Source organism: Procambarus clarkii, chromosome 84, assembly GCF_040958095.1.
Source record: "Procambarus clarkii isolate CNS0578487 chromosome 84, FALCON_Pclarkii_2.0, whole genome shotgun sequence".
Classification (NCBI taxonomy): Eukaryota; Metazoa; Arthropoda; class Malacostraca; order Decapoda; family Cambaridae; genus Procambarus; species Procambarus clarkii.
This window is the reverse complement of record NC_091233.1, coordinates 20437039-20461147: the sequence shown is the minus strand read 5'-3', so window position 1 is coordinate 20461147 and position 24109 is coordinate 20437039. Positions and strand designations below refer to the sequence as shown.

Below are 24109 nucleotides of genomic sequence, written 5' to 3'. Positions count from 1 at the left end.
TCTCCTAACGGCCGTCGTGTGTGCTCTCGTTCGGCTTCTCCTGTTGAGACACTGGAATCCGTTGCCCGGTACGTAGTTGCTGGGACACCGGTCTCTTTAAGTCAGAAGCGTAAGCCTGGCTCCTCTCCTTCCTCTTCCCCGGCGGGTAAGAAGGCTTCGCTTTCTTCCTCAGCTCCTCCTTCTGGCTCTGTTGCTCCTTCCACTCCCGTTTCAGTGCTTGCGCCCCCTGTTCCTGCTATGGAGGTTTCTTTGGCCCCTGCTTCCCTTTCGGTTGCTGCTCTTGCTGGGGTGCTCTCCTCTCTTTCTACTCCCCCTCTTCCTGCTGCTGTCCTTGACTGCTCCTCTCCGTTGTCTCCTCCTCCTCCTCCTCCGGACCCTGCCCGCCCACCTCTGATCTGTTCTCCCGTTTCCTTCCCTCCGTCTTTGCTCAGTTTACCCATGCCCCCTAACCCTGACTTTGCTGACCCTGATCCCGACCCTGATATTCTTTAACATGCTCTGTTGGTCTTTCGCCTTTGTTTCTTCCTTGTTCTCTGTTTTTGTCCTTTCTCTTCTCGTCGTTGTCCATTCTTCAATGGAACGTTCGAGGTTATTACGCCAATTTCCTCGAACTCCAACTTCTGGTTTCGCGGTTTTCGCCCCTTTGTGTCTGTCTCCAGGAGCCGATGCTTGGTGCTCGTCCTGGTCGTTTTCGTGGCTATTCCTTTCTTTCCCCCCCCCCAGCCATTGCTGGGGCTTCTAATTCTTCTGCTCTCTTGATTCGGGCTGATGTTCCCTTTGTTCCTTTACTTTTTCCTTCGCCTCTCCATTGTTCTGCTGCTCGTATCTTTGTGGGGAAATGGTACACAGTTTGTTCCATTTATCTCCCCCCGAGTGTCCCGCTCTCTCTTCCTGATTTGAAACACCTCCTAGACTCCTTGCCGGAGCCTGTGCTCCTGCTGGGTGACTTCAATTGTCGTCATTCTCTTTGGGGTGACGTTCTGACGAATACCCGGGGTCGCCTCCTTGAGCCGTTTCTCCTCTCTTCTTCCCTGTCTCTTCTGAATTCTGGTGAGCCCACTCATTTGGACTCTCGAACTCGCACCCTTTCTTGTCTTGATCTTTCTCTCTGCTCTTCTTCTCTTTACTTAGATTTCACATGGCAGGTTCTTGATGACCTCCATGGAAGTGATCATTTCCCCATCCTTGTTTCCTTTTTCTCTTTTCGCCCTTCCCTCTCTTTCCCTAGATGGCAGTTTGCTAAGGCGGACTGGACCCTGTTTTCCCTCAGTGCTACTCTCTCTGACCTCTCCCTTCTGCCCCTCTCTCGCGCTCTCCTCCTTTTTCATGACACTGTCTTCGACGCTGCCCTCCGCTCTATTCCTCGCTCTTCCTCTCGGGGTCCACGGAAGTGCGTTCCCTGGTGGAATGCGGACTGTGCTCGGGCTGTCCGCTGTAAGCGTGCAGCCTGGAAGAAGCACCGCCGTAGGCAGACGACCGATTCTTTTCTTTTCTTTCGGAAAGCGAGTGCGGTGGCCCGTAGGGCCATCCGTATGGCTAAACGTGAATGTTGGGCTTCTTATGTCTCGACAATTACGTCCGAAACCCCTCTGGCCCAGATCTGGAAGCGTATCCGCAAGATAGCGGGTAAGTTCGTTCCCGATGTTTCACCGGTCCTTCACCTCCATGATACTCTTGTGGCGGACCCGTTGCAGGTCGCTTCCGAACTGGGTTCCCACTTTTCTTCTGTTAGCTCTGGTCTTCATCTTCCCCAATCTTTCCTTCTTCGTAAACCTGTCCTTGAGTCTCGTCCTTTAGATTTCTGCACTCATCTTCAGCTTCCCTATAATGATCCCTTCTCTCTCTCTGAACTTCGTTCTGCCCTGGCCCTCTGCGGTTCTACGGCGGCGGGCTCCGATGGTATTCATTATGAGATGCTTCGCCATCTCCCTCCGAGCACGTCTCAGTATTTACTGAGTCTGTATAATCGGATCTGGGAGTCGTCGTCAGTCCCTGAGGACTGGCTCGATGCCGTTGTCCTCCCTGTTCGCAAACCAGGGTCTCTGGGTACTTCCCCTAAGGACTTTCGCCCTATTGCTCTCACAAGTTGTGTCTGCAAACTCTTTGAACGTATGGTTAACGTTCGTCTGATGTGGTTCCTGGAACACCATCACCTCCTCTCCCCTTCTCAATTTGGTTTCCGCAAGTGCCGCAGCACGACAGATGTCCTGGTGAACTTGGAGGTCTATATACGTACTGCTTTTGCTGCGAAGACCTCCGTTGTTGCCGTCCTTTTTGACCTAGAAAAGGCTTACGACACCACTTGGCGTTATCATATCCTATCTCAACTTCATTCTTTTGGCCTTCGTGGTCATCTCCCTCTCTTTCTCCGCAGCTTCCTCTCTCGTCGTTCCTTTCGGGTGCGCCTTGGTACCGCTCTCTCTCCCCCTTTTCAGCAATACGAAGGTGTGCCCCAGGGTAGTGTTCTGAGCACTACTCTTTTTCTGGTTGCCCTCAATGGTCTTCTTTCCTCTCTTCCTTCTGGTGTCTTCTCCGCTCTCTGTGTCGATGATCTTACCCTTTGTTGTCAGGGTGATGATTCGCCTCTCCTTCAACGCCGGCTTCAACTTGCGATTGATGCCGTGTCGTCTTGGGCCACAGGTCATGGCTTCAAGTTCTCTACTTCTAAGACTTGTGCCATGACTTTTACGCGGAAACGGGTTGTTCTTCGTCCCTCTTTGTCACTTTATGGTCATCCCCTTGAATACAAAGATTCCGCGAAGCTTTTGGGGTTATTCCTTGACACTCGTTTGTCTTGGTCTCCCCATATCTCTTACCTCCGTGTTGAGTGCTCTAAGTCCCTTACCCTCCTTCGGGTCTTGTCCCATACTTCTTGGGGGGCAGATAGGCGCACTCTCCTTGCTTTACATTCCTCTCTCGTCCTGTCTAAGCTCGATTATGGTTGCCCTGCTTACTCGTCTGCTTCTCCTTCTACTCTTCGCCGTCTTGATGCTTTGCACCATACTGGGTTGCGCCTCAGTTCTGGTGCCTTTCGTTCGACTCCCGTCCTTAGCTTGTATGTTGACGCTGGCTTCCTGTCTCTCCAGGACCGCCGTGATCGCTACTGTCTTCGGTATCTTGCGCGGTCCTTGCAACATCCTTCCTCTCGTCTCTGTCGTGCTTTAACTTTTACCCCTCCCGCGGTTCCTGTTCCTCTTCACCACCTCCCTCTTTCTGTCCGGTTATCTCGCCTGCAGGATTCTCTTTCCGTTCGTATTTCTGATGTTTCTCCTCGTGTTGTTCCTTCTTTGCCCCCGTGGAGGGTCCCTCTTCCGCGGTTTTGTACATCCTTGACTCGCATCACTAAAGCTTTTACCCCTCCTACAGTTCTCAAACGCCTTTTCCTCGAGCACTTTTCTTCTCACTCCCGCTCCGTTTCTGTCTTCACCGATGGGTCTAAGTCAGCGGACGGTGTTGGCTACTCTGTTGTTTTTCCTGATCGCACTTATATGTGTCGCTTGCCTCCGGAGACTAGCATCTTTACAGCGGAACTTTATGCTATTCTCTATGCTCTTCGTCTCCTGCTTTCTCGTTGTCAGTCTTCCTTTGTGGTTGTTGTTGACTCTCGTAGTGCCCTCATGGCTCTCGGGTGCTTTAATCCAGTTCATCCGGTAGTTGTCGAGATCCAGCATTGGCTGTTTCTCGTTCACAGTAAATTTAAGTCGGTTGAGTTTTGTTGGGTTCCCAGCCATATTGGCGTGTCTTTAAATGAGCGTGCGGATGCTGCCGCTAAGGAAGCTGTCCGCTCTTGTCCCATCTCTCGTAAAGGCATTCCGTATTCCGACTTTTACCCGGTTATCCATTCCTCAGTCCTTACCCGTTGGCAGGCTTCTTGGTTGTCTGTTACTGGTAACAAGCTACGTACTCTTAAATGTTGTGTTTCCTCGTGGCCATCCTCCTTCCACCGTAACCGGCGGTGGGAAACAGCTCTAGCGAGGTTGCGTATTGGCCATACTCGCTTAACCCATGGTCACTTGATGGAGCGCCGCCCTGCTCCTTATTGTCCTAGTTGCATTGTCCCTCTTACGGTCGTGCATGTCCTTCTTGAATGTCCTGACTTCCAGGACGAGCGTGTGTCTTGCTTTCCGACCGCCCCTCGCGGTCACCTGTCCCTCGATAGAATTCTTGGTGACTCGGATACTTTTGATATCGTTCGCCTTATGCGTTTTTGTTCTCGTATTGGCATCCTTGGTGATATTTAGCGCCCTCTGATTATTTTGCGTATTTGATGGTGCTACATAGCCTTCCCGGTTTGGTGCCTTCTTTTGATAATTACTTACTTACTTTGCATATCATTCATTGTTCATGTTTTGTAGCGCTTAAATTCATCCTCTTAACTCTCCCTACTGTTAACAGTTAATGTAATTTACATTTCCTAGTGCTGCCTGGCGTGCACACTGCTGCTGCTGCCATGGGTGTTTAAGGTGTAAATTGAGACAACTTTCGTCGTCATTCATTTGCAATTGTAATAATAATGATGTTTCATGATCAAGACAATGTGAAATGAAGTTGTATCCAGTGATTTTTTGGGGGGGGTTGCTGTCAACTATTTGAATTCTGAGCCATTAACAAAGTTGTAAGTAAACTGCGTCAACTATTTGAATTCTGAGCCATTAACAAAGTTGTAAGTAAACTGCGTCAACTATTTGAATACTGAGTCATTAACAAAGTTGTAAGTAAACTGCGTCAACTATTTGAATTCTGAGCCATTAACAAAGTTGTAAGTAAACTGCATCAACTATTTGAATTCTGAGCCATTAACAAAGTTGTAAGTAAACTGCGTCAACTATTTGAATTCTGAGCCATTAACAAAGTTGTAAGTAAACTGCATCAACTATTTGAATTCTGAGCCATTAACAAAGTTGTAAGTAAACTGCGTCAACTATTTGAATTCTGAGCCATTAACAAAGTTGTAAGTAAACTGCGTCAACTATTTGAATTCTGAGCCATTAACAAAGTCTTAAGTAAATTGCATGACCAGTATTCTACTGGAAGATACTGTATTTCATATTTTATATTGGAGTTAAGTGATGTCAGAATTACCATGTTATTCCTTCAATAATATCCTTAGTAAATCAGAATATAAGTTCTCTTATGTTTCTCTGCTTTTATATTGGCATTTTGAATAATATCTTCGAGCTCATGAATAGATAGTGCTATACTATAGATACAGTATACTGTTTATATATATACAGTATAGCATATACCATTTAGGACAGTATATATCAGACGTATGGACGTGGACATATACCCATACAGTCAAGCCAAGTTGAAATATTTTATCCACCAAGATTGTATAATGCAGAAGTAATCCTGTAGGGTCTAGTAGGCAAGTTTCCTATTACCTGATATCTCTGTTAACCTAGCAGCAAAAATAGGTACTCAGGTGTTTGGCAACTGTTGTGTGTGTGGTATCCTTGAGAAAGTTAATACAGTAGTTGGCTTGGGAGGATTTGAATAAGCATAAGTACAGGCTTACTGTCCCCAACACTGGGAATTACAATGTTAATCCCAGACGTATGTAGTTTTGTAACTATTGGAGGCATCATAATTAACTAGGGATACTATCTTGAGATGATTTCGGGGCTTTTTTAGTGTACCCGCAGCCCGGTCCTCGACCAGGCCTCCACCCGAAGGAAGCAGCCCGTGACAGCTGACTAACACCCAGGTACCTATTTTACTGCTAGGTAACAGGGGCATAGGGTGAAAGAAACTCTGCCCATTGTTTCTCGCCGGCGCCTGGGGTCGAACCCAGGACCACAGGATCACAAGTCCAGCGTGCTGTCTGCTCGGCCGACCGGCTCCCTAGGTTAGAGTTATGGGACAAGTTCATCCCATTTTATAAATTCCAATGCTGGCTAATTATGAAAAATAAAAATGAGAGGTGGATATATGGTGGATAAACATCAGTATTATCACTTGAACCCTACACAGTTCTCCATATGTTCATTTCCCAACAAGCGTAAATTTCTACAGTGCGTGGTTTTTCGTGTTGCACCTTGTTTGTGTATAATGTTAATCACTGTTGCAAAGTTTATTGTACATTAAGGTGCTTCATGGTAGAACATAATCCTCAACATTGCGTGAGGACACGGACAACATCTTTCACGACATTATAGAATTGTGTAAGGACAAAGACAACATCTTTCACGACATTATAGAAATGTTTTTTTATATTCCTATATACAAATACAGTATACTCCTTAGCACTTATCAAGTGTAATAAGATAGCATTAGAGCACTTTTTTTTACATGAAAATGTGTTTCTTGAGGGGCTAAAAGTACTCATATATATATATATACAAATATATTGACCCCTTAGGGTATGGTATATGGTGTATTGTATAAGCTTGTGTTGCCGGTGAATATATGGAAGGCTGTTGCAGTGATAAATTCTTTGATATCTGGCAGATTACATTGTGTGTTTTTTTTAAATACAATAAGACTAAATGTTTGGCAAAATCTGAAAATAATCCACCAATTACAAACTTTATGAAAATAAATGGGTTATTTAACTATTCATTTCTTATAAAAGGATTCATCACAGCTTTGTAAATTGGGGACATATTTCACTTTTTTTTTTATCTGTACTTTACACATGACATTTTCAACTTAATGGATGCAAGTGCAATACCATTGCGAGCCTAATTAAAACTGCCATTAATTGTAGGATATAAATATAAACATATAGCACAATAAAATTACAAGAATGCGCTGTATATATGAGATTAGTGATGAGCCCACTTAATGGGATCGAACCCAGGGGAGTTTAGGGACTCTTCCAGGGGGGTTTTGATCTCATTATTTGATTCGATTATTCTCAATAATACAGATTAAGTATTTTTATTAGGAAGCTGCAGTGTTTATGTCTTATGCGTCCAAGATAACTTTCAATTATCTACAGTTCCCATTGTCAATTTTTTTTTTAAATTGCTTGTTGAGTTATAAGTCATGTTGCAAAAATTGTAATGAGTATTTCATAGGTTTCAATTTCAGTAGCTTTTACTAAAGTTATAATATGTATTTAAGAGACTGATGTTATACATTTGTAGATTTTCCCCCAAGATCCCCATAACTTTATGATATTTATGAATATTCTAGATTAATAATTTTTGTAATAAAAATATTTAAGGAGTGGTAGCCTTTTAAACCCCCATTTTGTAATTCAAAGTGTGGAATGCAATCCATGGACAGCAGGTTAGACCAACATTGTTTCTTGTATTCTGGATAAGATATTGCCATAGGTTACTTAGTTTCTTGTATTCTGGATAAGATATTGCCATAGGTTACTTAGTTTCTTGTATTCTGGATAAGATATTGCCATAGGTTACTTAGTTTCTTGTATTCTGGATAAGATATTGCCATAGGTTATTTAGTTTCTTGTATTCTGGATAAGATATTGCCATAGGTTACTTAGTTTCTTGTATTCTGGATAAGATATTGCCTTAGGTTACTTAGTTTCTTGTATTCTGGATAAGATATTGCCATAGGTTACTTAGTTTCTTGTATTCTGGATAAGAAACTGCCTTAGGTTACTTAGTTTCTTGTATTCTGGATAAGGAATTGCCATAGGTTACTTAGTTTCTTGTATTCTGGATAAGAAACTGCCTTAGGTTACTTAGTTTCTTGTATTCTGGATGAGAAATTGCCATAGGTTACTTAGTTTCTTGTATTCTGGATGAGAAATTGCCATAGGTTACTTAGTTTCTTGTATTCTGGATAAGATATTGCCATAGGTTACTTAGTTTCTTGTATTCTGGATAATAAATTGCCATCGGGTGAAGTACGTGAAGGTAAGAATTTGTGAAAGCTTTGTACACAGACAAGAAGAGTTTATTTGTTTATCTAATGTCCACAGATATTGGCCATTAGGAAGAGGAAACCAGTTGTTTGCAAGTCTTTTTTATTTTCATTAAGACCTTTAACAGATTGAACAAGTTGGAGAATATTAATCAATCTATTTTTAAAGTTTATACGAAGGCATAAAATGCAAATGGCTTACACGCCCAGCAGCAAAAAGAGTAAGGAAAACCCAGCACTTGCCACAGCAACAATTGAAGCTATTGATTCATTTATAAATAATGGCTCTGAGAGGCTTTAATGGCTCTAATAATTAAGCTGAGAGGCTTAATGGCTCACTGGTGGATCTATTTAACTGTCAACAAGGTGCCTGTAGAATATACAGACATACACGGACTGCTAAGGTGAGACTGATCAACTGGCTTAGTACACACACAAATCACAGTAGCGTGATATAACATCAAATGAACAAATCCACAAGGGCCGTGCACAGCTGGGAACATCCCGTCCGTAGGTTCGAACCCTCATGAAGGCCCTTGTGTATTCTTTCAACTGTCTTAGCTGCACTACAACTCGCAGGAGTAATCTGTGGTTACCCTGTAATCAAAGATTTCAGACCAAATGATACTTTGAAATCTATAAATATTTCATACACTGACGAATATTGGCAGAATATTCTTGTGCTTTACCCAGAGTTTGGTTAGTGCAAGCTAATGTTTTGTCTCATAGTTCATGTTCTCTTCTCGTTCCAGGAATGATTAACCATCGTGTGAAATGGGGATATTAGACGAAGTTAGCCTTTGATTGCTAATTGATTGATTGCAGTTAGCACTGCAATGCCTCATATAGAATAGGGTTGCAGCACATTGCTATGTATACTTGAGGTTATCTTGAGAGGATTTCGGGGCTTAGTATCCCCGCGGCCCGGTCCCCGACCAGGCCTCCACTCCCAGGAAGCAGCCCGTGACAGCTGTCTAACTCCCAGGTACCTATTTACTACTAGGTAACAGGAAGGGAAGGGAATTATCAGGGAGGAAAGCGCCCCCTATTGAGTTATGACAAGGGTGAAAGAAACTCTGCCCATTGTTTCTCGCCGGCGCCCGGGATGGAACCCGGGACCGCAGGATCACGTGTCCAGTGTTCTGTCTACTCAGCCGCCAGCTCCCTCACCTAAGTAAGTTAATAAGTGAGGCTTCTGGTGATGACTCGCAGTGTTAAATCTCATTTAGTTTTGAGGAAGGGAAAGCGGCCAAGCCATTACGACTATATAGCACTGGGAAAGGGGTCAGGATAAGGATTTGGGATGGGACGGAGGGAAAGGAATGGTGGCCAACCACTTGGTGACGGTCGGGGATTGAACGCCGACCTGCATCACGCCAGACCGTCGCTCTACCGTCCAGTCCAAGTGGTTGGTTAGTTTTGAAGATTAACATATTAAACTTGTTTAATATTCTCCTATATTGTTGTACTGTATGCCAGAAAGCGGTTAATTTGTTTAATCTCTTCAACAACTATAGTTACTATATTAGTACTGCTGCTAAACTTCAGTCTCCAAGTATCGCGTAACAAAATTGTTAATAATTTATAAATCTCTTCAGGAATGTTAAAGTTTACCCTATAAAACCTGTATATATTATTCTCCTAATTTGTTAACATTATGCCCGAAACGCTTGGCGTACATTGTACTTAATTTAACAATGTGTTCTTCACTGTTCATCCAAACTGTTCATTCGAGTGGTCATAACGTTAACAAAATATTATACTATAATTCCCGAACCTAACCGTATCGAAAACCCACGAATAGAAAACGGAACAGCCCGCCAATTTTAAGAGCCGCTATACAAAACGTTGGTGAATTTGTTCGTCAAACTACAATGTATATTATTCGAGAGGACAGGAAATTGTATGTACACTTGTGTACATAAATGAGTATTTTTATTATGAAATGAGAAATATGTGGACTGAATTATGAGAATCGCATACGGTAAATAGATGGATGAAATGCTATGCGTATTAGTGGCTTTAAGTATCGTATGTACTAACTCTATCTATAAATCTAACATTTTATTAGTAACTCTACATCTATGTATATAATTTTCCTGAATAAAATATTATTATTATTATCATATATTATTATATATTATTATTATTATTATAGCTGCTCGCGTCGGGAAACAAAAGCCAGCCATTTTTTTTCAGTAGCGGTTGAGCCGTGGTGGAGGGAGGGTCACATACTTCACGCTCTTGCTCGTGTAACTGCTTTCGTGTAACTGAAATCTGCTGAATATGCTTCAGTGGTGATGGTGAGTATACTCTTGACACTAGAGAAGATAGTCAAATATGACCCTTGTGGATTTAATGCGTAATAGATGAAGAAAATGTACATTAATAAGAGTGTAACTGCCCGCGCCCTGGCTGACGAGGTGGTTTGAGGGGGTCCTGTTGACAATTAAAATTCCAATGCCATTTGCAACACGGTATAATGACTGTGGCATTTTGCAACGAAGCAACTTGAGATGTCTGCCACTCGCTGCAAACAAGCATTGGGTGTATAATGCGTGTATGAATACAACAAAACATGTATATTAGAAATTCCTGTATGTAATTACCTAAGGGTAATTAGCTAAGTGTAATTAGAAGATGAGAGCTACGCTCGTGGTGTCCCGTCTTCCCAGCACTCTTTGTCATACGTCAGGCTGCGAGCAGCCGCGTCCAACAGCCTGGTTGATCAGTCCGGCAACCAGGAGGCCTGGTCGACGACCGGGCCGCGGGGACGCTAAGCCCCGGAAGCACCTCAAGGTAACCTCAAGGTATAATGCTTTGAAACTACTGACGGTCTTGGCCTCCACCACCTTCTCACTTAACTTGTTCCAACCGTCTACCACTCTGTTTGCGAAAGTGAATTTTCTTATATTTCTTCGGCATCTGTGTTTAGCTAGTTTAAATCTATGACCTCTTGTTCTTAAAAGTTCCAGGTCTTAGGAAATCTTCCCTGTCGATTTTATCAATTCCTGTTACTATTTTGTACGTAGTGATCATATCACCTCTTTTTCTTCTGTCTTCTAGTTTTGGCATGTTTAATGCTTCTAACCTCTCCTCGTAGCTCTTGCCCTTCAGTTCTGGGAGCCACTTAGTAGCATGTCTTTGCACCTTTTCCAGTTTGTTGATGTGCTTCTTAAGATATGGGCACCACACAACAGCTGCATATTCTAGCTTTGGCCTAACAAAAGTCATGAACAATTTCTTTAGTATATCGCCATCCATGTATTTAAATGCAATTCTGAAGTTAGAAAGCATAGCATAGGCTCCTTGCACAATATTCTTTATGTGGTCCTCAGGTGATAGTTTTCTATCTAGAACCACCCCTAGATCTCTTTCTTTATCAGAATTCTTTAAAGATTTCTCACATAATATATAGGTTGTGTGGGGTCTATGTTCTCCTATTCCACATTCCATAACATGACATTTATTAACATTAAATTCCATTTGCCAAGTGGTGCTCCATATACTTATTTTGTCCAGGTCTTCTTGAAGGGCATGACAATCATCTAAATTTCTTATCCTTCCTATTATCTTAGCATCATCAGCAAACATGTTCATATAATTCTGTATACCAACTGGTAGATCATTTATGTACACAATAAACATCACTGGTGCAAGAACTGAACCCTGTGGTACTCCACTTGTGACATTTCTCCATTCCGATACATTGCCTCTGATTACTGCCCTCATTTTTCTATCAGTCAGAAAATTTTTCATCCATGATAGAAGCTTACCTGTCACCCCTCCAATATTTTCCAGTTTCCAGAACAACCTCTTATGTGGAACTCTGTTGAAAGCCTTTTTTAGGTCCAGATAGATGCAGTCAACCCAACCATCTCTTTCCTGTAATATCTCTGTGGCTCGATCATAGAAACTGAGTAAATTCGATACACAGGATCTTCCAGATCGAAAACCATACTGTCTGATATTATATCATTTCTCTCTAGGTGTTCTACCCATTTAGTTTTGAGTAGTTTTTCCAATACTTTCACTATTACACTTGTCAATGATACAGGTCTATAATTGAGGGGGTCTTCCCTGCTGCCACTTTTGTAGATTGGAACTATGTAAGCCTGTTTCCACACGTCTGCTACAATTCCTGTACACAGGGATGCCTGAAAGATCAGGTGAAGTGGAATGCTGAGCTCAGATGCACATTCTATCAGAACCCATGGTAAAACGCCATCTGGGCCAGCTGCTTTGTTCTTACCGAGCTCCTTGAGCATTTTTTCCACTTCGTCTCTAGTCACCTCTATGTGCTCTATGTTGTTCTCTGGAATTCTTATTGTATCTGGTTCCCTAAAGATTTCATTTTGTACAAACACACTTTGGAACTTTTCGTTTAGTGTTTCACACATTTCCTTTTCATCTTCCGTGAATCTATTTCCCATTTTCAACCTCTGAATATTATCCTTTACCTGCAATTTGTTGTTTATGAATTTATAGAATAGACCTGGTTCTGTTTTACATTTGTCTGCAATCCCTTTTTCAAAATTTCTTTCTGCCTCTCTCCTCACTGCCGTGTAGTTGTTTCTCGCATCTTTGTATCGCTGGTATGTTTGGGGGTTCGGCCTCTTCCTGTATTGATTCCATTTTTGTGTCTTTTGGTCTCTAGTCCTCTCGCAATTTCTATTGAACCAATCCTGTTTCCTAGTTCTGCATCTCTGTTTTGGTATAAATTTTTTTGTGCCTTTATCATATATTTCACAAAACTTGACATACATCTCATTCACTTCCTTGCCTATATGTATGCATATATATGTATCCACTTGACGGTGTCAGTCAAGTGACACGTGTCATTTATTGGTTTACTAAGTGCCACCGGTGTCAATCAAGGGGTGACAAGTGTCATTTTTGTGTTTACCGAGTGCCACGGGCAGTTATGGGAGATATAGAGCACCAACAGCTGTGTAAACAGCTGATCAGCTGACAAAAACAGCTGTACCGAGATCAGCTGTTCCCTCACCCAGCTGGGCGGAGATGGCAGCTGTAAGGATTCTTTTTGTATTTTGTTTGTATTACATGTACATTTACACCATTGTGTAATTACGTATATATGTATTTACCATTGTGTTTAATGTTATTTTTTTCCTCCAAAGGCTTGCCGTGTGTGAATAGCCTACATTGCCGACTTACTGCACTCAAACTATACATGGTAAGTGCATTTTTTTGCTATCGTATCCTGGTATCGACATATATTTTTGCATAGATGTGCGTCACATAATTTAGGTTTGTGTCTTTGCGGTAATAGTTATTAAATTAGTTTGTCAAGTTGCCATACTCAAACTAGCAGTTAGTAAGCTTGAATCGCCATGTTTCGTTCTATATTTTTAGGAAGAAAACCAATGGGTTAGGATTTATTGTCTTTTTTTAGAGGTTACGGGAGGATAATTTTCATTGCCCTGTGTCCCAAAATGTGGGAATACGAATTAATAGTAAGGTTTCGTAATCTCCATTATTTTAGGAGTCGCCATTCGTCCGTGGCATTTGCTACACCTAAAGTATAACAATTAATATATTAATTTTTTTTCCGTTATATCCTTATGATTTACTGCAATTTATAGTAAAATAATGTTTACATTTTTTACACCATAGGGGAGGGAGTAAAATTAAGTTTTTCACCTCGTCACGGCCAAAGTATTGTACTTAAATTTTTAGACATTTGTCCAGAAATCGCTATTTTTTTCCCTACATTAATTTGTGTAAATTATTATTTTCCAAAGAAATGCACAACGGTGCAACGAGCCGGAAATAATTGGTCACTTAAAGGGTTTTCTTTCACTTCATTAGTGATTGAAATCCGTCTTTAGCTGTTCCTTATTTATGTAGATATGACGGCATAACTTGACTGGAATCCCAGCCAAGGAAACATAAGAATTAAGAAACATTAGGACATAAGAATTTTATCTTGTTCAATTACCCTCCACCTCCAAAGGGTAATTGCCAACTGTTATATCTTGAGGAAAAATTGTTGGTCTTCCAGTACCCAAACTATGCATTATGTAAGGCATTTTTTTTGCCATAGTTTCCTCGTAATCCATATAGATTTTTTGCAACCAAATTTAGGTTTGAATTCTTATTGTGTCTTTGCGGGAAATCGAGGGTTAAATTCGTTACTGCCATGTCGCCGCGCCCAAACTAGCAGTTGGCAAGTTATTAAGCTTTAATAAGTGTTTTGTTCTATATTTTTTAACTAAAAAATTTCCATTTTCATCCCCCCCCCCTTACGCCCAGAATATAGCGATAGGAATTTATGGCAATTACTCGTAATTTTCATATATTTAACTTTATAGGCTTTTTTATTTTTATTTTTGGAGTCACTAGAGAGAATAAGCTTCACTCAAAGTTAAGGAATTGTTTGAAAATTGCTCGCAATCTCCATATGATTTATTGCAAGTTTACAACAAAAATAACGTTTTGTTGTAAACTTACACAAGTTTACAACAGGAATTGGGGAGGAGAGAGGGTGTAAAATTACTTTTCTTACCTTGCCAAGTCCAAAGTGGTGTACTTAATGGTAATTATCTACTTATATACAAGAGAGTACATTAGGGGGGGGGGGGTTTAAGAGAGAACATAGTTATGAAGTTGATTTTACAATCTTGTAAAGCACGCATAGCGTTTCGGGCAAGTCCTTAAACTAATAGATAAATTTAAGTAGATAATCTACAGTAGAATTGACAATAAATGTTTATAGGTACTTTACAGCTTACTTACAGCAGGTACAGGTTATTTTAAGTAGATAAATTCCAGTAAAATTTACAGTTTTTTTACAGATCTACAAAAATAGAGATTAGAATAATACACAGTAATAACAAAACACTATAATGAACAAGGATTTCAAGGTACATTAGGGTACATTAGGATAACTTATCTGAGTTATACATTGGTTCATTGTAGCACAATTTGAGGATCATTTCAAGGAATAATGCAGTAGAATATGCACTCATTATAACAACCATGATATCAGATGATATCAAAGATTACAATGGTAGAGTAATATGGCTTAGGTACATATATTGAGGGATTTGGAAGCACTAGATAGATACAGTGCGAGTTAAAGCACTAGGTAGGAAATTATGAAGATGAAATTAGGTACTTTTTGGTTTTATTTTTGAATAAGGCAAAAGTTGGACAGCTTTTGAATTCATTAGAGAGTAAGTTCCATAGACTAGATCCCTTTATTTGCATAATGTTTACACAGATTCAGATTCAGATTCAGATTCAGATGTTTATTCAGGTAAGGTATATACATACAAGTGATGTTACATTAATGGATTGATATATAGATAGAGCTAGTACATACAATGCCTAAAGCCACTATTACGCAATGCGTTTCGGATTGTTTGACTCTAGGGATATCATAGATATTTGTCTGGTGTGGTGGGTATGTGATCTATTACATCTGTCCAGGAAGTATTTCAGTATAAAACAACAGTAGTATATATTTAAAGCAACAGTATATATTTACTGCTAGGTGGCTAGAAGCATCAGATGAAAGGAAAAGTTGCTCAAATGCTTCTGTCTTGCCGCAGGAGTTGAACCCGTGAACTTGCGGGAGTGTCACGGCTTCAGCATTAAGCGTTGATTAAAACATGGATAATGAAGCCCATAAACAGTTTTATGACTGAGGAGAGATGTACAGGTTTCGTAATTGTTGATCAATTCTGGCTTGTATAGTATCAAATTTCACAGTAATTGGCGGGAATGAAAAAACAATCAAGATTTTTACTTTTCCATAATTATTTATTGTTCATATTACACCATATATAACAACAGTTACCATGAACAGTCTCGACCTGAACAATTCCTGTGCTAATACAAAAACATTTACTTATACAACAAAGACATTTTCTTACATCTAAAGATCACATATGTTAGTGTTACTTGTTCGGTCTTGTTCCAGTGTCAAAATTACTTGGTACGGATCTTAAGTGCTAAGTCTTAAACGGTATTAGTTGGGTGATGAATAAGTGGTTGTAGCAGCCTAATGGGCCGCCGGCCGCACTTGAAGGGTTATGGGCCGCGTTTAGAAGGGTTATGGGCCGCATTTAGAAGGGTTATGGGCCGCATTTAGAAGGGTTATGGGCCGCGTTTAGAAGGGTTATGGGCCGCGTTTAGAAGGGTTATGGGCCGCGTTTAGAAGGGTTATGGGCCGCATTTAGAAGGGTTATGGGCCGCGTTTAGAAGGGTTATGGGCCGCATTTAGAAGGGTTATGGGCCGCGTTTAGAAGGGTTATGGGCCGCACTTGAAGGGTTATGGGCCGCATTTAGAAGGGTTATGGGCCGCGTTTAGAAGGGTTATGGGCCGCGTTTAGAAGGGTTATGGGCCGCGTTTAGAAGGGTTATGGGCCGCATTTAGAAGGGTTATGGGCCGCGTTTAGAAGGGTTATGGGCCGCGTTTAGAAGGGTTATGGGCCGCGTTTAGAAGGGTTATGGGCCGCGTTTAGAAGGGTTATGGGCCGCGTTTAGAAGGGTTATGGGCCGCATTTAGAAGGATTATGGGCCGCGTTTAGAAGGGTTATGGGCCGCATTTAGAAGGGTTATGGGCCGCATTTAGAAGGGTTATGGGCCGCGTTTAGAAGGATCATGAGCCGCATTTAGAAGGATTATGGGTCTCATGTTTGACGCACCTGATCTAAGAGTCCTAATTAAAAAAAAATTCTAATTATAATAAACTTATTTTGATTAAGAGAGCACATGATGACTCGCAGGTTGCTAAAGATCAACTTTAGCAATATACACTAAGGCCAGTCAGGATATAAAGGATTTACGTGTTCATTTACGAAGCCTGTGTATCTTAACTCGATCATGGTGGCTTAATCTGTATTTAGTAAACTGTTTACAAACATGCAAACTAAACGACCCAAGGTTATTGTTCTAGACAAACTCGTAAAGGGTTTAAGTTGTTAGATTTAGGTACTCGGAACGAAAAATCCATGTAGCACGGGCTATGGTGAGCCCGTAATGTGTTTAAGCCTGGCGTTGCCTTATAAATTGATTTGAAGTGGCGTGAATGTAAATGTAAAACTCCGAAATCTTAATTCTAAATTATATAGACTAGATCTGAGGGTTGATACGGAGAAAAGGTCATTCTAAATATGACTTAGTTACTTAGACTTAAAACTAATATGTACAGATGAATGGCTGAGGCTAGAGTCCGTACATGAACTTAAGTAGCGTTTTGGTCTGTGTAATCCAGTCACAATTGCAAGGTCCCGGGTTTGATTCCCCTGACGGGATACAGCTGTTTGGGCTTTTTTTCTAACGCCTTTGTTCTCCTAGCATTAAATTGCTACTCAGGGGTTTGGTAACTGTTGTGGGTTCATTTGGAAGAACCCGTCAAGGAGCCAGATTCACGAAAGCACTTACGCAAGCACTTACGAATGTATACATCTTTCCTCAATCTTTGATGGCTTTGGTTACATTTATTAAACAGTTTACAAGCAGGAAAACTTACCATTCAACTGTTGTTATTGTTATAAACAGCCTCCTGATGCTTCGGAGCTCATTAACTGTTTAATACAGTAATTGTAAACAAAGCCGCCAAAGATTGAGAAAAGATGTACAGGTTCGTAAGTACTTGCGTAAGTGCTTTCGTGAATCTGGCCCCAGGTCTCTTTAGGCTTAGGAGAAAGACTAACTTAAAGTTTACAGCCCACTACAGTTACCTATCTCCTGAATACCCATTTTTGCTAATTGAATAGAGGGATCGGGTACAAGAAAGCTTATTCAAACGTCTCGTCATGCCCAGGAATCGAACTCGGGGTCCAAATGCCTGTGAGCCGACGGTGCTAATGACTGCAAACAATGTCAGCTGGATCAGCAGAATTTATATGTTTTGAGAATAGAAAACGAGCATAACACATGACTATACTCCCTAACGTTTCTGTAAACGTTACTACAACGTCTCTGTAAACGTTATTACAACGTCTCTGTAAAAGTTACTACAACGTCTCTGTAAACGTTACTACAACGTCTCTGTAAACGTTATTACAACGTCTCTGTAAACGCTATTACAACGTTTCTGGGAGCATTATTGCAACGTTTCTGTAAACGTTATTGCACCGTTTCTGTAAAAGGTATTACCACGTTTCTGTAAACGTTATTACAACGTCTCTATAAACGTTATTACAACGTTTCTGTAAACGTCATTACAACGTTTCTGTAAACGTTGTTACAACGTTTCTGTAAACGTTATTACAACGTTTCTGTAAACGTTATTACATCGTTTATCGGTGTATGTAGCCTCCCTTTCCTCAGTAGCCGTAGATCTGCAGAATATCTGCGACAACATGAGCGTCAAACGGATGAGGAGGGAGAGTGAGTCCTTGAGGTATGCCTGGCTCACTTTAATTAAGGGTAGCCGCCTGGGCACTTGGGCCTTATCGTCACGTAATTCTGCTTGTAGACGGTGGTGGTGATGTACTGATTGTGCGTCGCAAGGGTCGGGATGTACTCCTTCACTTGCTGCGTGACGATAACCGGGTCCCGTTGAATTATGGGCACCGGGGCGCCGTCGTAGACTGAGGTGATGGCGTGGTTGTACTCTGTCTTGGTGACGATCTGCGGGGGGCCGTACCTGGTGACGTACCTGGGCACGTACTGGGGCACGGACACGTACTCCGTCTGCGTCTTGTACACCACCGAAGGTACCACCTTGACCTGTTTGGTAAATCAACGTGAATCATATACCAGGCCAGATTCACGAAGCAGTTACGCAAGCACATCTTTTCTCAATTTTTGGTAGCTTTGTTTACAATTATTAAACAGAGCTCCAAAACACCAGGAGGCTGTTTATAACAATAACAACAGTTGATTGGCAAGTTTTCATGCTTGTAAACTGTTTAATAAATGAAACCAAAGCCGTCAAAGATTGAGGAAAGATGTACACGTTCGTAAGTGCTTGCGTAACTGCTTCGTGAATCTGGTCTCAGGATCTACTAATTAACAATATGCGGAAAATAGAGTCGTATATATGCCGTTGTTTAATGCATTGTGATTGTGGTTCATTTCGCTATTGACAGGACCGGAAAGTTATCCCCCCTCTATGACAGGAGAGACGGTAAGTTACCCCCCCCTCTATGACAGGAGAGACGGTAAATTACCCCCCCCCCCCCTATGCCAGGCAAGACGGGAAGTTAACCCCAAAAGACAGGAGAGACGGGAAGTTCCCCCCCTTATGACAGAGACGGGAAGTTACCCCCCCCCCCCATCCCTATGACAGGAGAGACGGGAAGTTACCCCCCATATGACAGGAGAGACGGGAAGTTACCCCCCATATGACAGGAGAGACGGGAAGTTACCCCCCATATGACAGGAGAGACGGGAAGTTACCCCCCATATGACAGGAGAGACGGGAAGTTACCCCCCATATGACAGGAGAGACGGGAAGTTACCCCCCATATGACAGGAGAGACGGGAAGTTACCCCCCATATGACAGGAGAGACGGGAAGTTACCCCCCATATGACAGGAGAGACGGGAAGTTACCCCCATATGACAGGAGAGACGGGAAGTTACCCCCCATATGACAGGAGAGACGGGAAGTTACCCCCCATATGACAGGAGAGACGGGAAGTTACCCCCCTCCCCCATATGACAGGAGAGACGGGAAGTTACCCCCCATATGACAGACGAAACGAAATAAGTTACCCCCAAATGACAGGAGAAACGGAAAGTTACCTCTGTGACAGTGGCGTACTCGGAGGGCGGCAAGATGACGGACTTGGCCACAGTCTCGACCCTGACGTCCGGCACCGTAGCCACTCTGGTCTTGGTGACCGTGTCCGTCAGCACCACCGTCCGCAGGTAGGGCTCGTAGCTGACCTCGACCGTGCTCTGGTACACGTTGTTGGTCAGCACCTCCGTCTCCGTCTGCAGGAGGAAGGAATGAAGACCTGGCTGGATCATTCTTTGGCCGGGGAAAGGGTGCAAGGGGGTGGAGAAGATGGTTGCCGAAGAGCGGGGACAAGAGTTGCCGAAGAGCGGGGACAAGAGTTGCCGAAGAGCGGGGACAAGAGTTGCCGAAGAGCGGGGACAAGAGTTGCCGAAGAGCGGGGACAAGAGTTGCCGAAGAGCGGGGACAAGAGTTGCCGAAGAGCGGGGACAAGAGTTGCCGAAGAGCGGGGACAAGAGTTGCCGAAGAGCGGGGACAAGAGTTGCCGAAGAGCGGGGACAAGAGTTGCCGAAGAGCGGGGACAAGAGTTGCCGAAGAGCGGGAAGAGTCGCCGAAGGTAGGCAGGTAGGGAGGGACTGACTTAGTGAGATGCCAAAGGGAGATGATGAGCTTAAAAACAAGAGACTACGACCAAATGAACATTGCTAAAATGTGGATTTTGAACAGTAAACATTTGGTTTAGACTGCCATGTTGTTTCTCACACACAGGAAGTACAAAGCGGAAGAAGGAAGTTGATTGTAATATTATTTTCTCCCGTTTATACAAGGTGAGAGAGAGTTAGGAATCCAAGAGTGATACATGAAAATAGTAATAGTGCAGATAAAACAGTAAACTAAGAGTTTGCATCAGAAATGAACCAAAATTGTAAGCCAAGATCATTCTCGTTTAGAGAGAAAAGTAAGAAACTTGTGGGAGAAAGTTCAATCTATACAAGAAGCTGCCGATTTAGACAACGTACCAGTGTGACGTATTTAATCTTGGGGACGACGATAGACTTGGTGTAGGTGACGGTTACTCTGTCTGTCAAGACGTCGGTAACGTAAGCGGTGTCAAGTTGCCGCGCGAACTTGGTCTGATAGATCACATGCGGCACCACGTTCTCGACGAATTCTGTGTGATAGACGGGTACCTGGGAGGAGAGACAGACAGACACTGATTACCCAGGTTGTACCACAGCTCTTGGGGCAAGTGGTACCATAGCTCTTGGCCCAGGTCGTACCATAGCTCTTGGCCACTACCGTTCTCCTAATAGAACGTATAACATTTTGACGTATAGGTTACCTAAGGCCAACAATCGTCGTATTAGAAAATGGAAGCGGCTGGCGGAAATTGACACACTGTCCCGTTTTCTGTTTTGGGTCCTCTGGTAGGTTAGGCTAAGCGCACTTTTAGTACGACGGTTTTATGACGTTGGGAAATCTTAGAACGGACTGTAGTAATAAACATGTGACTAAGGCGCAGTTATTACTAATAGATAGAATCATTATGAATGAAAACACCTGCTGCAGGTGTGGATCATTATGAATGAAGACACCTGCTACAGGTGTGGGCGGTGTACCGTGATTATCATCATCTAGCTATGGTTCCACGGTCTGGGCTTCAGTTCTTGGGTCCCGCCTCTCAACTGTGTGGCGCCTATTTCTACTTTTTCATTCCCTGCCCACCTATAGTGCCTTTAATTTCTTTACTGCTTTCATATTGAAGAAATTCTTCTAATATCCCTGTGGATCGTTCAATTATTTAGTTATGTTTTAATTGTTCGTTCCCTTTGTCAAACAGCCTATCCTTGTTTGACAAAGGATAGGCTGGATAGGATTGACAAAGGATATCCTAACCCCCCCCATCAAATTCCCCGAGTATTTTGTATGTTGTGATCAAGTCTATGCCTTTTCTCTAGTGAAGTGAGGGTAATTTTCTTAGTTTTTCATTGTTTTTTATTCGCCTCAGTTTTGGGACTAGTCTGGTGGCCTACTTGAAGATTTTCTTCAGGTGTGTGTGTGTGTGTGTGTGTGTGTGTGTGTGTGTGTGTGTGTGTGTGTGTGTGTGTGTGTGTATTCACCTATTTGTGCTTGCTGGAGTAAGCCATAGCTCTTGGACCCCGCGTTTAGCATCGTTGGTTGTCTAATGTACCGATTCTCGTCCTATTTTCTTATATATATATATATATATATATATATATATATATATATATATATATATATATATATATATATATATATATATATATATATATATAATAATTATGCGCGCGCACACATTAGCCCGCAGCTGCTATTTAACTCCCAGGTACCTGTTTACTGCTAGGTGAACAGCGGCATTAGGTGAAATGAAACGTTACCCAAATAGTTTCAATCCCTACTTTGGGATTGAGTCCAGGTCACTGAAACTCAATCCCAAACGTCGCAACATGTTTGAAACGTGTATGGGACGTCCCAACGTGTATGGGACGTTTCAACGTGTTTGAAACGTATATGGGACGTCCCAACGTGTTTGAAACATGTATGGGACGTCCCAACGTGTTTTAAACATGTATGGGACGTCCTAACGTGTTTTAAACGTGTTAGGGACGTCCCAACGTGTTTCAAACGTCCCACCGCCGTTTGAAACGTGTTTGAAACGTCTCAACGTGTAGGAAACATGTTTCAAACGTCCCAACGTGTTTGAAACGTGTTTAAGATGTTAAAACTTGCAACCTACCGGATGAGCTTCGGTGATATAGTTGGTGACGTAGTGGGTGAGAGGCACGCATTTGGGCACTTGCATCTTGAGAGGGGGTGATTTTGGGGGAGGAGGGGGCAGAGGCTTGGGGGGCAGAGGCTTGGGCGGCAGAGGGGGCGGGTGGGGAGGGGCCACGGGGGTTGGGACGGGAATAGTAACAATGTGACTTTCCCCTCCCCCGTAACCCCCACCTTTTCCCTTGCTGGTGAACCCTTCCCCCACCTCCCCCAGGTACGACAACCCCTTCTTAATGTTGCTCATTATGCTGTCAAAGGCGCCCTTCTTCTTGTCCTCGAAGTCCCCGTACTCTTCGTACTCGGAGATCACAGGGATGGCGGCATATGAGATGGGCGGGTGACCGTAGCCGCCGCCTCCACCATAGCCGCCAATGCCGTGGCCGCCGCCAACGCCATAGCCGCCGCCAATGCCGTGGCCGCCGCCAATGCCGTGGCCGCCGCCAACGCCATAGCCGCCGCCAATGCCGTGGCCGCCGCCAATGCCGTGGCCGCCGCCAATGCCGTAGCCGCCAACGCCGCCGCCAATGCCGTAGCCGCCAACGCCGCCGCCGAAGCCGCCTATACCGCCGCCACCATAGCCAACACCGCCGCCGTATCCACCTCCGAAGCCGCCACCACAAGAGCCTTTCTCGGCCAGGAACGCGACGCTGGCCGCCCACAGCACCAGCACCCGCAGCCTCGCCATCACTACTGCAGGAGATAACACAATATACTACTAGTAGTTATTGACCGGTATTAAACTTTAAATCAATCAAATACACAATTCCAGTTAGTATGTATCTGTACCACTACGGTATATACACCCAGGCATATTTCGAAAGTAGATCTCCGTCAGTCTCGGGAGACTATGGATTAAAATTAAATTTTGCCCCGAGGGGCGAGTTTATTGGGCAGCGTCCTGTGAGTGGACACACCGCCATAGTGACAGTATTGGGCAGCGTCACTCATCCTGTGAGTGGACACACCGCCATAGTGACAGTATTGGGCAGCGTCCCTCATCCTGTGAGTGGACACACCGCCATAGTGACAGTATTGGGCAGCGTCACTCATCCTGTGAGTGGACACACCGCCATAGTGACAGTATTGGGCAGCGCCACTCATCCTGTGAGTGGACACACCGCCATATTGACAGTATTGGGCAGCGCCACTTATCCTGTGAGTGGACACACCGCCATAGTGACAGTATTGGGCAGCGTCACTCATCCTGTGAGTGGACACACCGCCATAGTGATAGTATTGGGCAGCGTCACTCATCCTGTGAGTGGACACACCGCCATAGCAGCATGTACAACACTCCCCAAAAGGAAGAAAACTCGCTGGGTTGTTCATCCTGTCACTTGTACCCAGACACAGCTGGGACTTGCTTAACTGTCTCAAGTGAACAGTTTATTAAACAAGATCTGTCAAGATACGGATCTGTCAACCGTAAAAGCTTGCGTTATCTTGCGAGTGCAAAATGGGGGAATCTTTTTAAGCACAGTATCAATATTTGATAAATAGTGTTTTCCTAATTGAAACAATGTGGGGGTTTATTATTCTACACATACTTCTGGTTATTTGGAGTGGCCTCTCCAGAGCGCAAAGCCAGGGTAGGTTGATACGGGGGAGAAGCTGTCACCCATGCAGCAGGTCCGTTTAGTATTTATAAAAAAAATAACCTAATGTCTTCCAGTTTTGAACTACATGCAATCAGCCCTCTTATAGACACACTAACAATATTTGTATATACACATTTTATCAGTTAATTGCCGCGGGTTAGTTTTATAAAGGGATTCAAGTGCAATATAGGTTGTTTCTGGGGGTTATTCAAGAG

The 24109-nt window shown here is 43.1% G+C and overlaps 1 protein-coding gene and 1 long non-coding RNA gene across 3 annotated transcripts in view; one reads left to right on the top strand and one right to left on the bottom strand.

Moving 5' to 3' along the window:
- Nucleotides 1-10014: 10014 nt before the first annotated feature.
- The window catches only part of LOC123774907 (uncharacterized), a 98661-nt gene continuing 84566 nt past the window's right edge, over nucleotides 10015-24109 (top strand). For both annotated transcript variants that reach the window (XR_011225478.1, XR_006775006.2), the window contains exons 1-2: nucleotides 10015-10142; nucleotides 12981-13036. This is a non-coding gene — a long non-coding RNA (uncharacterized lncRNA). The remainder of the gene's footprint in view (nucleotides 10143-12980; nucleotides 13037-24109) is intronic.
- LOC123774852 (uncharacterized) lies at nucleotides 18164-22983 on the bottom strand. Its single transcript, XM_045769511.2, has 4 exons — nucleotides 22259-22983; nucleotides 20520-20690; nucleotides 19566-19757; nucleotides 18164-18546 (listed from the first exon to the last, which is right to left on the bottom strand). Exons 1-4 carry the CDS (start codon nucleotides 22979-22981, stop codon nucleotides 18238-18240), a joined length of 1395 nt encoding a protein of 464 aa, XP_045625467.2. The 5' UTR covers nucleotides 22982-22983; the 3' UTR covers nucleotides 18164-18237.